The sequence below is a fragment of the Schistocerca serialis genome, chromosome 12 (genome assembly GCF_023864345.2).
Source record: "Schistocerca serialis cubense isolate TAMUIC-IGC-003099 chromosome 12, iqSchSeri2.2, whole genome shotgun sequence".
Taxonomy (NCBI): domain Eukaryota; kingdom Metazoa; phylum Arthropoda; class Insecta; order Orthoptera; family Acrididae; genus Schistocerca; species Schistocerca serialis.
This window is the reverse complement of record NC_064649.1, coordinates 29,689,365-29,704,304: the sequence shown is the minus strand read 5'-3', so window position 1 is coordinate 29,704,304 and position 14,940 is coordinate 29,689,365. Positions and strand designations below refer to the sequence as shown.

Here is a 14,940-nt window from a genome sequence, read left to right as displayed (position 1 = left end):
ATGTACATTCCTTGTACAGATGATGTTACAGTGTAGAAAATGAATTGTCTTACATATGACTTCAAGAGGCAAGCAAATTAAATTAGATGATTAGACGAGTATTTCGAGATAAGATACATTCACTTAAGTTCCATGTAGGTCATACGTTACTGTTCTAAATATTTACCAAATACAGTTAAAATACGTTTCCAGTATCGTATTTTCTAGTATATATGTTGTACATCCACTTAAGATTACGGTAACTGAAAGTTGCATCCCTAAACAATTACGTCATAATGTCAAAATAGAACACAACAGGCATAAAAATTCCATGTCAGCACAAGAGGGAGCTGCATGAGTACTCAAAGTATATTACTGATCCCCCAATGCATCTGCAACATCTCTTTTCATTTATTTTTATTTTTTTTTTTGTTAAAGAAATATTTAACCATTCCTTTCTCAAATGCCCTGATACTGTAAATTGTTTAGTTCTAGCTTAACATATTCTCATACACTCTTTAAGGGAACCTCTAAGCTGTAAAACTAGTAGTTGATAACACTCTGAGAAACCACTCTAGAACACTCTGAACTTGTTGTAGCAGATGGAATAAGATATTGCATTCACCAATTCAGCGTTCTCTTATATACACTGTGTGATCGAAATGGCTTAAAAGTTCGTGGCGCCCTACATCGGTAATGCTGGGGTTCAATATGCTGTTGGCCCACCCTTAGCCTTGATGACAGCTTCCACTCTCGCAGACATACATTCAACCAGCTCTGAAAGGTTTCTTGGGGAATGGCAGCCCATTCTTCAGGAGTGCTGCACTGAGGAGAGGTATCGATATCAGTCGTTGAGGCCTGGCACGAAGTCGGCGTTCCAAAACATCCCAAAGGTGTCATATAGGATTCAGGTCAGGACTCTATGCAGGCCAGTCCGTTAGAGGGACGTTATTGCCGTGTAACTACTCCGCCACTGGCAGTGCATTAGGAATAGGTGCTCGATCGTGTTGATAGATGCAATCGACATCCCCGAATTGCTCTTCAGCAGTGGGAAGCAAGAAGGTGCTTAAAACATCAGTGTAGGCCTGTGCTGTGATAGTGCCACGAAAAACAACAAGGGGTACAGGCTCCTTCCATGAAAAACACGACCACACCATAACAACCCCGCCTCCGAATTTTAGTGTTGGCACTACATATGCTGCAGATGACGTTCACCGGGAATTTGCCATACCCACACGCTGCCATCGGACCGCCACGTAGTGTACCGTGATTCATCACTCCACACAACGTCTTTCCACTGTTCAATTGTCCAATGTTTGCGCTTCTTACACCAAGTAAGGCGTCGTTTGGCGTATACCGGCGTGATGTGTGGCTTATGAGCAGCCGGAAATCAAAGTTTTCGCACCTCCCGTATAACTGCCATAGTACTTGCAGTGGATCCTGATGCAGTTTGGAATCCCTGTGTCATGTTCTGGATAGATGTATACCTATTACACATCACGATGCTTTTCAGCTGTCGGTGATGTCTGTAATTCAACAGACGAGGTCGGCCTGTGCGCTTTAGTGCTGTACGTGTCGCTTCGCATTTCTTCACTATCACATCGGAAACAGTGGACCTAGGGATGTTTAGTAGTGTGGAAATCTCGCGTACAGACGTATGACACAAGTGACATCCAATCAGCTGACCATGTTCGAAGTCCGTAAGTTCCGCGGAGCGCCCCATTCTGCTCTCTCACGGTTTCCAATGACTACTGAGGTCACTGATATGGAGTACCTGGCAGTAGGTGGGAGCACAATGCACCTAATATGAAAAACGTATCTTTTTGGGGTGTCCGGATACTTTTGATCATATAGTGTAGATGTTTCATTCACCAACTCACCCTTCTCTTATGTTTTTTTTTCTTTGGCTATCAACTGGAAACAGAGGATTTGGCACATAGAAAGAATAATGGTGGCATTTGGTTTCATTTTCTTCTTGTTGTCTGCCCGGTTTTGCTCAACCTGGCTTTCTTCAAAGTGGAGCTGTAGTAATAATAGGAAATATTTTGTTATTACCAACAAGTTGCGATGAAGTATTATCAGATTACTCTTCCTATAAAATTAACAGCTACCGGTACTTAGGATGACTTGTGGTTGCATACAGTTGTTGTAAAGAAAATCAAGAAAAGTAGCTTACTTTAAACTTACGATGTTACATCATGTTATGTGAACATAATCTGCAGCAAGATTACAATAAACACGCTTCTTACATACATAATTTCGTTACCACCGCTCTGTGAGCACATCTACTTCTAAAACAAAGACAAAAGGTTTTTTTACTTTCGCTACACGCGTAGTTTCCCGAGTTTGGTGTCCAGTCTTTGCTCCTTGAATTTACAGGCCACCTTTTACGCCGATCTATATCTGAAGGAAACCGATAAAACTTATAGCGATCGCGTCTGCTATTATTTGAGCAGTTTGGAGCTACACACCCTACCATTTGACGCTGTGTAGTAATAGAATTAAGCAAAATTCGCCGAATCACTTTCCTGTGCCACGCGAAGTATACAACACTGTCCTCAGACTGGGATTCAAAATGACGGATTGTTCAGCTCGATATATCCAGTGATTTAGCAAGACGCTCTACTGACAGCTGATCTTAAGTTACCGATGACCGATCTGCGGCAGACATCGCGTTTTGTAGCCCAGAATTCAAACTCGTGTCTTAACCTAACCACAACCTCTTGATGTGTAATGTATACTAGAATACGGCGGTCAGTAATCTGCGGCTGTACTGCAATCGCGATCGCTATATTTATAGAGATTAAAGCTAATCTCTACCAGCAAACTCAGGAGAGAAAAATTTCAGTTTGAGAGCTAGAAAACGAACTGTAATTTCTCGGTGTCATTCACTGGTTATTTGAAACTATCCTTACACGGCTACAAGAAGTGCGTTTTTGCCAACTGATGAGCAATTCTGTTCGGCACTTGGTTGTAGATTGTGGACGACACTGGCAGATTCCAAATGAAAAAATAATGATAAGAAGAAAAATAAGGGCAAATAAAAAAGTCAATACGATAGTGAAAATGACTCGGGAAAGTTTCAGAAATTGAAAACTTACATTTAAATGAATTAATTGAATAAAGATGATAGTCTTTTGATTAGATTTAGGAATAAAAATTCTCTTTGTCCTTCACGAGTTTCGAACCTATTACCTTCCACACGACAAGCCACTACGCTAATCTCTGCGCTAGGACTTTACCGTACTCGTTTTTGTTTTTTTTTTTTTTTCCTTCAAAATGTCACGTAATGTCGTGCAACACATTTCTAATGATGTAAACCGAGCTCTGTGATTATAACAACTGCATATGTTACGCTGTATCGCGTCTTGTGCGGAAGGGTCTAGCGATGTTCGGTTAGTGCTGTGTATGAAACACGTGTACATCGTTAGCATCGTGTATATATGTGTGTGTGTGTGGGGGGGGGGGGGGGGGGCGCTTATGGTTCTCACTTATGATGAAATACGAAATTAAAGGGTCAGACACAGGATTAGGGATCCAAACACATCAAGACGTAAAGCCAGACAGTGAACTGGAAGGAAACTGACCAATTGTTGTGGCAGTTTAGCAACGGCGAACGGTTCGGTCGTGACGTTGAGCGCGCTGTCAGCTGTCACTGGAGGAAACCGGCTCCAGACCGTGAAGTGCCGATAATCAAGTAATTTTAATCAGACTATGGTTCGTGCAAACCTCTCCAGAGTAATGGAGGAACTTGTACACCGTAACTCTCCTCCCCATAGTGGCAGTTTTCTGCAACTGCAGCGGTTGTGGGGTAAGTAGCAGAAGGTACTCTTGAGAGTAGCATTTATTAGAACTTATTCCCATTCGATTCGAAAGAATATGAAGCGCGGGAGAATCGGCCTTTACTATAAAAATACAACCGCATTTTCCATAACTTACTACAAAGGGAGAGGGAAGGTGTGTCGCTTTATACACACCGCAAGAAAAATTTCGTTACTTGTAGTTAACATTGATTAACATGTACTGATGTGTAAATAGGGTCCACAACATGAAAATATCTTTTAGCTCATTCTTAGTAATACCAACACATTTTCTCTAATGTATACAGCGAGGAGAAGTGTACTTTATGAACACAACCAAAGAAATTATAAAAATGGAATTTTCATTGTCACTGACTTTTCTTCACAATATATCTCTTAAAGACATACAGACGTGTAAGAAGGATCCTGAACTGGAAAGTATGAATATGACACTTGTTGTATAAGTCACATTCACTACAAAGACTAAAAGTTTGGTTTACGATATTATCAAAAGGTCGGCTTATAACAGCCCCCGCCCCCTCTCCACCAGACAGAACACAAGGGAAAGAGAATCAACGAGCGAGAATTGTGTCTAGTGTAAACAGTAGGCGAGCACGAGCGAACTGTATTCGGCCGTGTTCAGTTCGCATCAGCTAATGTTTCTTCGTGTTCCGCTAGCTGTCGGTCGGTCATCCCGGCTATGTTCACAGTGACACTATCGCCAAAGGTCGTGGTGCGTCCGACCTCCTTCACTTTAGTTTATTCTGCAAGCATAAATTACGAAACTGATGAAAAAAAACTAAACTTCAAGCGAACAGGCATTGGGAGGGCCAATGATACCGACCGACCGCCGTGTCATCCTCAGGCTCTGCATGCGGATATGGAGGGACATGTGGTCAGCACACCGCTCTCAAGGCCGTTGTCAGTTTTCGTGACTGAAGTCTTCCATAAGCGCTACATGCTGTCAGAAAGGGACTGAATTTAAAATATTTCCAGGTCCTCTTTATGTAGCGTTTATGGAAGACTTCCAGACAAGGCAGGCCCCGAAGATATGAATATGAGATCACTGGGAGATCCAGCCACGACAAAATTATTCCGACTGGTGTGCAAGATACAAGGGGCGATCAAAAAGTTGTCCGTTCGAAGGCCGCTCATGAAACGTCCCCTTTGAAAAATTATGAATGACTGTGCTGGTAAACTTCTGCGTTATTTGATTTTCAAACAGGTGAGCAGAACTCAACGTACTCAGACATTTCGCTCTTTACTTATTCTGATCATCACTATAAACTGACACACAATATTTTTAGTGCAATGCAATCTGACTTTCAATAATCCCTACAAAAGAATGGCCCTGGCTAACAATAACCTATACCTTTCAAGAATCACTTACCTGACAAAAATCTTCGTTACTCGAACTACTGCAGTACAGCGAGCGCCTATACTGCCAGCTAAATAAAAGATTCAAACTACAGAAGGCACTAACTACTGATAGGCATAGTTTGCAAATGAAAGATTTTGATAGAGAACAAACAATGTATTTACCTTAATAGTGTTCAAAAGTCATCATGTATATCTATCAATTCATGGCAACCATCTTTACAAATTTCGTTTTTCTGGCGGACACACGTCCAGATTGTCCGCTCTCAAATCTCTGGCATCTCTCTCTCCACATCCACCACTGCTGGCGGCTCACCTCCAACTGCTCAACGCTACGCACTGTTCACGTCCAACTGCCCAACACTACAATAGCGAATATTCCAACAATGAGTCCAACCAGCCACAGACTGCACACAGCGCAGTCAGCTATTTTCATACAGAGCACTACGTGGCGTTACCAACATAAAAACCTAAACAGCCTACTTACAGAGGACATGGAAATATTTTAATTCCAGTCTCTTTCTGACCGCATGATGCATACAAGGGATGTTCGATAAGAACGCAATACTTTTTTTTCCTGAAAGCAGACTGGTTTTATTCAGGATTCCAATACATCTTATTATTCCCCACTCTCTTTGCCACAAAACCCTATTTTCCAACATAATCTTCACAAAAGAAGAAGAAGTAAATATTCCAGAATTCGAATCAAGAACAGCTACCACCATGAGTAACGTAGAAGTAAATATCCTCGGAGTAGTGAAGCAACTTAAATCACTTAATAAAAGCAAGTCTTCTGGCCCAGACTGTATACCAATTAGGTTCCTTTCAGAGTATGCTGATGCAATAGCTCCATATTTGAGAATCATATACAACTGTTCGCTCGACGAAAGATCCGTACCCAAAAACTGGATGTTGCACAGGTCACACCAATATTCAAGAAAGGTAGTAGGGGTAATCCACTAAATTACAGGCCCATATCACTAACGTCGATATGCAGCGCGATTTTGGAACATATATTGTGTTCAAACATTATGAATTACCTCGAAGTAAACAGTCTATTGACACACAGTCAACACGGATTTAGAAAACATCCTTCTTATGAAACACAACTAGGTCTTTATTCACATGAAGTGTTTAGTGCTATTAACAAGGGATTTCAGATAGATTCCGTATTTCTCGATTTACAGAAGCATTTTGACACGGTGCCACACAAGCGGCTTATAGTGAAATTGCGTGCTTATAGAATATCGTCTGTTATGTGACTGGATTTGTGATTTCCTGTCAGAGACGTCACAGTTCGTTGTAAATGACGGAAAGTCATCGAGTAAAACAGTAGATTTCTGGCGCTCCACGAAGTATTGTTATAGGCCCTTTGCTGTTCGTCACCTGTATAAACGATTTGGGAGACAATCTGAGCAGCCGTCTTAGGTTGTTTGCAGGAGACGCTGTCTTTTATCGACTAATAAAGTCATCAGAAGATCAAAACAAATTGCAAAACGTTTTAGAAAAGGTATGTGAATGGTGCGAAAATTGGCAGTTGACCCTAAATAACGAAAAGTGTGAGGTCATCCACATGAGTGCTAAAAGGAACTCGTTAAACTTCGGTTACACGATAAATCAGTCTAATCTCAAAGCTGTAAATTCAACTAAATACCTAGGTATTATAATTACGAACAACTTAAATTGGAAGGAACACATAGAAAATATTGTGGGGAAGGCTAACCAAAGTCTGCGTTTTATTGGCAGGACACTTAGAAAATGCAACAGGTCTACTAAGGAGACTGCCCACACTATGCTTGTGCGTCCTCTTGTAGAATACTGCTGCGCGGTGTGGGATCCTTGCCGGATAAGACTGACGGAGTATATCGAAAAAGTTCAAAGAAGGGCAGCGCGTTTTGTATTATCGCGAGTAGGGGAGAGAGTGTGAGAGAAATGATACAGGATTTGGGATGGACAGCATTAAAAGAAAGGCGTTTTTCGTTGCGACGGAATCTTCTCACGAAATTCCAATCACTAACTTTCTCCTCCGAATGCGAAAATATCTTGTTGACACCGACCTACACAGGGAGGAACGATCACCAAGGTAGAATAAGGGAAACCGGAGATCGTACGGAAAGATACAGGTGTACATTCTTTCTGCTCGCTATAAGAGATTGGAATAATAGAGAATTGCGAAGGTGGTTCGATGAACCGCCTGCCAGGAACTTTAATGTGATTTGCAGAGTATCCATGTAGATGTGGATGTAGAGTGAATGCAACGGCCTTACACCACCTTAATGGGACGGCGTGTATGCCCACATGGTACCACTCTATTGGTCGACTTCGAATCCAGCGTCTTGCTGTATCGACAACGTCCCCATCATCGACCTACTGATTTTCCGCGGAGTGCATCCCTCATTGGGCCAAAGTCACAAAGTGTGAGATTCTGACTGTGGGTTCGAGTCCCAGACCGGCACAAATTTGCACCATCGTCGTTCCATTCTACAGGTGACGGTTGTCCATATTCGTAATTGCTAATACGTTTGATGTACTTCATAACGGCTGTAGTTCCCGCAGTGTCTGAAGGGAACTTGGAACCGTAATTCAGAATAACACAGGCATTGCCACATCGTATGGAATGAGAGTGTCCGTACGTTCTAACGTCACAGCTGTGTGCGGCTGGTCGGTACGCAGGAGATCGGACGCGTATGCCCGATTTTGTTCGATGATGACAGACACCTCGGCAACGGCCTTGCCGCAGTGGATACACTGGTTCCCGTGTGATCACCGAAGTTCAGCGCTGTTGGGCGTGCTCGGCACTTGGATGGGTGACCATCCAGCCGCCATGCACTGTTGCCTCTTTTTCAGGGTGCACTCAGCCTCGTGATGCCAATTGAGGAGCTACTCGACCGAATAGTAGCGGCTTCGGTGAAGAATTCCGTCATAACGACCGGGAGAGCGGTGTGCTGACCCCATGCCCCTCCTATCCGCATCCTCCACGGATGACACGGCGGTCGGATGGTCCCGGTAGACCACTCGTGGCCTGAAGACGGAGTGGATGACAGACACCTCGCTCAACGACTCACCGTGCTTTCGTTCACTCTTAGGTCTCCGTAGACATTCAGCCAAAAGGAACTTAGGACTCTGCTTGGGACGAACCTCCATTACAGACGCCATTTTGAAGGCTACGTATAGCGCTACCACCTATTGGCAATTCATGAAACTACAGGGGCTGAAGCAGCAATATTCCACGTTGTCCCACAGCAAATTCCGCGTTTTTTCGACGGAAACTGGCCGAGAAAAAGATGTGTTGCATTACTTGTTAAGCGTTGCTCGTATTTCATTGACATGTTGCACTGCTTTCATGATGATCAGTATCCATTCAACTAGAGTTCGTAGAACGTAACGAAACTATTTGTGTATTAATTACCGGATACGGGGATGGCGATAGTGACCTGAAAGTGGTGTTGTAGATCTCTGTAGCAATTACACTACTGGCCATTAAAAATGCTACACCACGAAGATGACGTGCTACAGACGCGAAATTTAACCGACAGGCAGAAGATGCTGTGATATGCAAGTGATTAGCTTTTCAGAGCATTCACACAAGGTTGGCGCCGGTGGCGACACCTACAACGTGCTGACATGAGAAACGTTTCCAACCGATTCCATACACAAACAGCACTTGACCGGCGTAGCCTGGTGAAACGTTGTTGTGATGCCTCGTGTAAGGAGGAGAAATGCGTACCATCACGTTTCCGACTTGGATAAAGGTCGGATTGTAGCCTATCGCGATTGCGGTTTATCGTATCGCTACATTGCTGCTCGCGTTGTTCGAGATCCAATGACTTTTGAGAGTAATACGGAACGTCGTGCTGGATCCCAACGGCCTCGTGCAGCCACGTCTCGATCCCTGAGTCAACAGATGGGGACGTTGGCAAGACAACAACCATCTCCACGAACAGTTCGACGACGTTTGCAGCAGCAGGGACTATCGGCTCGGAGACCACGGCTGCGGTTACCCTTGACGCTGCATCACAGACAGGAGCGCCTGCGATGGTGTACGCAACGACGAACCTGGGTGCACGAATGACAAAACGTCATTTTTTCGGATGAATCCAGGTTCTGTTTACAGCATCATGATGGTCGCATCCGTGTTTGGCGGCATCGCGGTGAACGCATATTGGAAGCGTGTATTCGTCATCGCCATACTGGCCTATCACCAGACGTGATGGTATGGGGTGCCATCGGTTACACGTCTCGGTCACCTCTTGTTCGCATTGACGGCACTTTGAACAGTGGACGTTACATTTCAGATGTGTTACGACCCGTGGCTCTACCCTTCATTCGATACCTGCGAAACCCTACATTTCAGCTGGATAATGCACGACCGCATGTTGCAGGTCCTGTACGGGCCTATCTGGATACAGAAAATGTTCGACTGCTGCTCTGGCCAGCACATTCTCCAGATCTCTCACCAATTGAAAACGTCTGGTCAGTGATGGCCGAACAACTGGCTCGTCACAATACGCCAGTCACTACTCTTGATGAACTGCGGTATCGTGTTGAAGCTGCATGGACAGCTGTACCTGTACACCGCACCCAAGCTCTGTTTGACTCAATGCCCAGGCGTATCGAGGCCGCTATTACGGTCAGAGGTGGTTGTTCTGGGTACTGATTTCTCAGGATCTATGATCCAAATTGCGTGAAAATGTAATCACATGTCAGTTCCAGTATAATATATTTGTCCAATGAATATCCGTTTATCAACTGCATTTCTTCTTGGTGTAGCAATTTTAATGGCCAGTAGTGTACATTATATTGACGTAATGAATTATTCTACTGCAGCTTGAGAGACTGTGGTCGTGTTTGTCTGTCGGCAGGCGGGTGCATGGCCTTCGGGCACTCGTGCTTCGGCGGCCACGGCAAGCGCGCCGACATGGAGCCTGGCGCGGAGGGGGCGGAGGGGGCGGAGGAGGCGGCGGCCGTGGCGGAGGCGGCTGCGGCGGCGGCCCTGCTGGACGACGCGGCCAGCCCACAGAGGTTCCGCCTCTCGCCCTTCCTGCGGCAGTGGGTGAGCACCGCTCGCCACTTCCAGCCGGCAAAGACTCGTTTCGCCGGGGTTTTATTTTCATTTCTTTCCTGAAAGCTCCAACGACCATCCCCCCCCCTCCCACCCCTCCCCTCCCCCCCATACCCATCACCAACCCAGATTTTTTTTTTTCATTTCTTTATTTTGGCTTCGGGTTACAAGACCACACAGTCAACAACGGTTATTAAATGCCAATGAAGTTGTTGTTGTTGTGGTCTTCAGTCCCGAGACTGGTTTGATGCAGCTCTCCATGCTACTCTTTCCTGTGCAAGCCTCTTCATCTCCCAGTACCTACTGCAGCCTACATCCTTCTGAATCTGCTTAGTGTATTCATCTCTTGGTCTACCTCTACGATTTGTACCCTCCACGCTGCCCTCCAATACTAAATTGGTGATCCCTTGATGCCTCAGAGCATGTCTTACCAACCGATCCCTTCTTCTAGTCAAGTTGTGCCACAAACCTCTCTTCTCCCCAATCCTATTCAATACTTCCTCATTAGTTATGTGATCTACCAATCTAATCTTCAGCATTCTTCTGTAGCACCAAATTTCGAAAGCTTCTATTCTCTTCTTCTCCAAACTATTTATCGTCCATGTTCCACTTCCATATATGGGTACTCTCCATATAAATACTTTCAGAAACGACTTCCTGACATTTAAATCTATACTCGATGTTAACAAATTTCTCTTCTTCAGAAACGCTTTCCTTGCAATTGCCAGTCTACATTTTATATCCTCTCTACTTCGATCACCATCAGTCATTTTGCTCCTCAAATAGCAAAACTCCTTTACTACTTTAAGTGTCCCATTTCCTAATCTAATTGCCTCAGCATCACCCGACTTTTTTCGACTACATTCCATTATCCTCGTTTTGCTTTTGTTGATGTTCATCTTATATCCTCCTTTCAAGACACTGTCCATTCCGTTCAACTGCTCTTCCAAGTCCTTTGCTGTCTCTGACAGAATTACAATGTCATCGGCGAACCTCAAAGTTTTTACTTCTTCTCCATGAATTTTAATACCTACTCCGAATTTTTCTTTTGTTTCCTTTACTGCTTGCTCAATATACAGATTGAATAACATCGGGGATAGGCTACAACCCTGTCCCCCTCACTTCCCAACCACTGCTTCCCTTTCGTGCCCCTCGACTCTTATAACTGCCATCTGGTTTCTGTACAAATTATAAACAGCCTTTCGCTCCCTGTATTTTTTTCCCTGCCACCTTTAGAAATTGAAATAGAGTATTCCAGTCAACATAGTCAAAAGCTTTCTCGAAGTCTACAAATGCTAGGAACGTAGGTTCGCCTTTCCTTAATTTGTTTTCTAAGATAAGTCGTAGGGTCAGTATTGCCTCACGTATTCCAACATTTCTACGGAATCCAAACAGATCTTCCCTGAGGTCGACTTCTACCAGTTTTTCCAGTTGTCTGTAAAGAACTCATCTTAGTATTTTGCAGCAGTGGCTTATGAAACTGATAGTTCGGTAATTTTCACATCTGACAACACCCGCCTTCTTTGGGATTGGAATTATTATATTCTTCTTGAAGTCCGAGGGTATTTCGCCTGTCTCATACATCTTGCTCGCCAGACGGTAGGGTTTTGTCAGGGCTGGCTCTCCCAAGACTATCAGTAGTTCTAATGGAATCTTGTCTACTCCCGGGGTCTTGTTTCGGCTTAGGTCTTTCAGTGCTCTGACAAACTCTTCACACAGTATCGTATCTCCCGTTTCATCTTCATCTACATCCTCTTCCATTTCCATAATATTGTCCTCAAGTACATCACCCTTGTACAGACCCTCTATATACTTCTTCCACCTTTCTGCTTTCTCTTCTTTGGTTTCCATCTGAACTCTCGATATTCTTACAAGGCAACAACGGTTATAAAGTGCCAAAGAAATACAAGCGCAAAAAAGCATAATAGCACAAAATTACGAAGTTAGCATACAAACTCACTCTTAAAGAAAAATATAAGCGCAGTTAAACAAACACCAGATAAGCGGCAACAATGATACAATGATATTGGAGCAGAATTAGAAACATCACTATATAGCATCATTATGACAAACACGCATATGCATATGCTTTCATAGTAGAAGACAAAACATGGGAGGGCAAATTCCTTACATCATAAAATAAGTACAACAATAGCTGAAGAACAATATTGCAAATAACGTCATATAACAATGTGGAAGTGCAGCATATAGACAGGCGTACTTAACATCAAAGAAAAGCTAAAATGACACACACAATACAACCAACGGTATGTATAATAGTGCCAGTGGAACAGTGACATAAAATACACAAGAGAGCAATAATGAAAACGCACCAGGTTAGCCTAGAGCGCTAATCCGCTGCTTCCTGGACGCCGGTAGGCGCGCCGGTCTCGGATCGAATCCGCCCAGCGGATTGACGACGAAGGGCCGGTGTTCCAGCCAGCGTGGATGTTGTTTTTCGGTGGTTTTCCCACATCCCACTAGGTGAATACCGGGGGGGGGATCCCCACTTCCCGCCTCAGTTACATGGGTCGCAGACATTTGCAACATGTTCACACTATTTCATAGTTTACACTAGGTGCAGACTGCTGGGGTCACTACTTCGTCCCCGGGGGGGTACGGAGTGGCGGCAGGAAGGGCATCCGGCCACCCTCTGAAACTAACACTGCCAAACTAATAGTAACAAACCAGTCCCGGCAGCAGTTGGATCTGAATATGGACACAAACAAAAAGCAATAATGAAGATTTAATGTACAAACAGAGATCTGTACAGAAATTAAAACACAGAATTACGCACTGGATTACGAATCGGGCTGACGCCAACTGAAACCTCGGAAACTCATAAATTAAGTTTTAATGCCAGTGTCTTTCAAATAGTCGGTGAGCAAGTTGTATATATCAAAACGATGGAGTAAAACAGGAACATTGGAGGGGAGGGGTAGCCTCTCGCAACCAATTTCTTAAGTCAGATTGTGCAGTCGAGTACTTGGAACATGCCAAGATGATGTGATTATGTTCTGCTACTGCCGTTGTGTCCTTATCACAGGGCCCAGACGTGATAATCTTCAACTGATATAGGTGCATAGGGTAACACTTATATTCCAGCCTCATGCGAATGATAGACATCACGTGACATCTACGAAGCTGCACTGAGACGAACCTTGCGCTGCTCGAGGACTAGTGACTAGCATTACTGCCTCTGGACCACTGGGTCCCGGGTTCAGTTCCTCACCAGGTCAGGGATTTTCTCTTCCCGGGGACTGGATGTTTGTGCTATCATCATCATTCGAGACATGGCGAGAGTGGAAATGGAAAGACTGGGAACTTGTAAGCGATGACCATGATGAAACTTCCTGGTAGATTATAACTGTGAGCCGGACCGAGACACGAACTCAGAGCACTTGCCCACGAGAGGGAAAGGTCCCACCATCTGAGCTACCCAAGCACGACTCACCCCCCGTCCTCACAACTTTACTTCTGCCAGTACCTCGTCTCCTACCTTCCAAACTTTACAGAAGCTCTCCTGCGAATCTTGCAGAACTAGCACTCCTGAAATAAAGGATATTGCGGAGACATGGCTTAGCCACAGCCTGAGGGGGTGACAACATCATCCGAGACGAACCATGGTCGAGAAGAGATGTTCGGTTGTATGGCCACCAGATAGCCGCCCTTAGAGTGCTGAGAAACACTAAACGCCAAAGCAGCCCTGTGTATTGTCGATGCGGTACCTGTGTATAAGGTATCGGCGTTGGGTGTAAGTGACCTTCTGTAATACTGTTCTTGACTGACAAGGCGGCCAACCGTTTCCTTATGAGGAATGCCATGATGTCCTTTAATCCAGAGTAATTCAAAGGCAATATCCAGGGCCTGTGCGTCTCTTACGGCCGCCAAGACGTCCAAAACATACCTGTTGATTTGTTTATCAAACGCGGGATGTTGCAAATTCTGCAGCACACTTTCAGAGTCCGTAAGCATCAGGACGAACTTGAATATCCGGGTAACATCATGATTAGCTTCGCTGATGCCCAGTAGCTCCGCCGTGTAGGTAGAAGATTCACTTAGTAGCGCAAACAATTGGTAGGCGTCAGTCGACGGGAAGAAGAAGGCGCACCCCATACCCGCCGCAGATTTAGAGCCGTCCCTATGAATGTGAGCGTATTGCGGCCATTGTATGATGAGAAGACGCTCCAGTTCGCGAGTGATGTTGGTCGCCTCCCGATTCCATAGAGCAACCAGCGGCCGGCGGATCCGAAACCCGTGGGTGAGAGAACGAAACAGTTGCGGTGTACTCCGCCCGAGACACATCTTCGGATGTTCCCGCCGACTCTCGGCTCGCCACTGGTTTCAACCTCGTGCTAACATTAGTAAATAATTCTTACCCTTTCTGAAGGTGTTAGAACACTACAACTGTTGAAACTCAGGGTAATTTATAACGAATTAGCTGCAACCAGTTTTTTTATAGGAGTTTATTTTTTCCATTATCACATTTAAAGATTGCAAAAGCGTCCAATAGGCTTCACATCGATGGTAGGACTGTAAACCTCGAAACTCCATTTTTTTTACATTTTGTAGGCAAAAACTGTTTCTTAAAAAGTAATATAAAGTGATACAGAAAGTTACTACATTTGTAACTGTATAGTAGAACCTTAGTTATTGCCTAATTAGAGAATTTCATGCACTTTCAAATCTTTCTTTGATTATGGAGTTCGTGGTTACAAGAAT

At 44.3% G+C, this 14,940-nt stretch overlaps 1 protein-coding gene across 1 annotated transcript in view; it reads left to right on the top strand.

The window, feature by feature from the left end:
- LOC126428384 (uncharacterized) overlaps positions 1-14,940 on the top strand; it is a 391,530-nt gene that overhangs the window by 374,178 nt on the left and 2,412 nt on the right. The window contains exon 4 of the mRNA XM_050090309.1: positions 10,019-10,209. Within this exon, the coding sequence (XP_049946266.1) occupies positions 10,019-10,209 (191 nt within the window). The remainder of the gene's footprint in view (positions 1-10,018; positions 10,210-14,940) is intronic.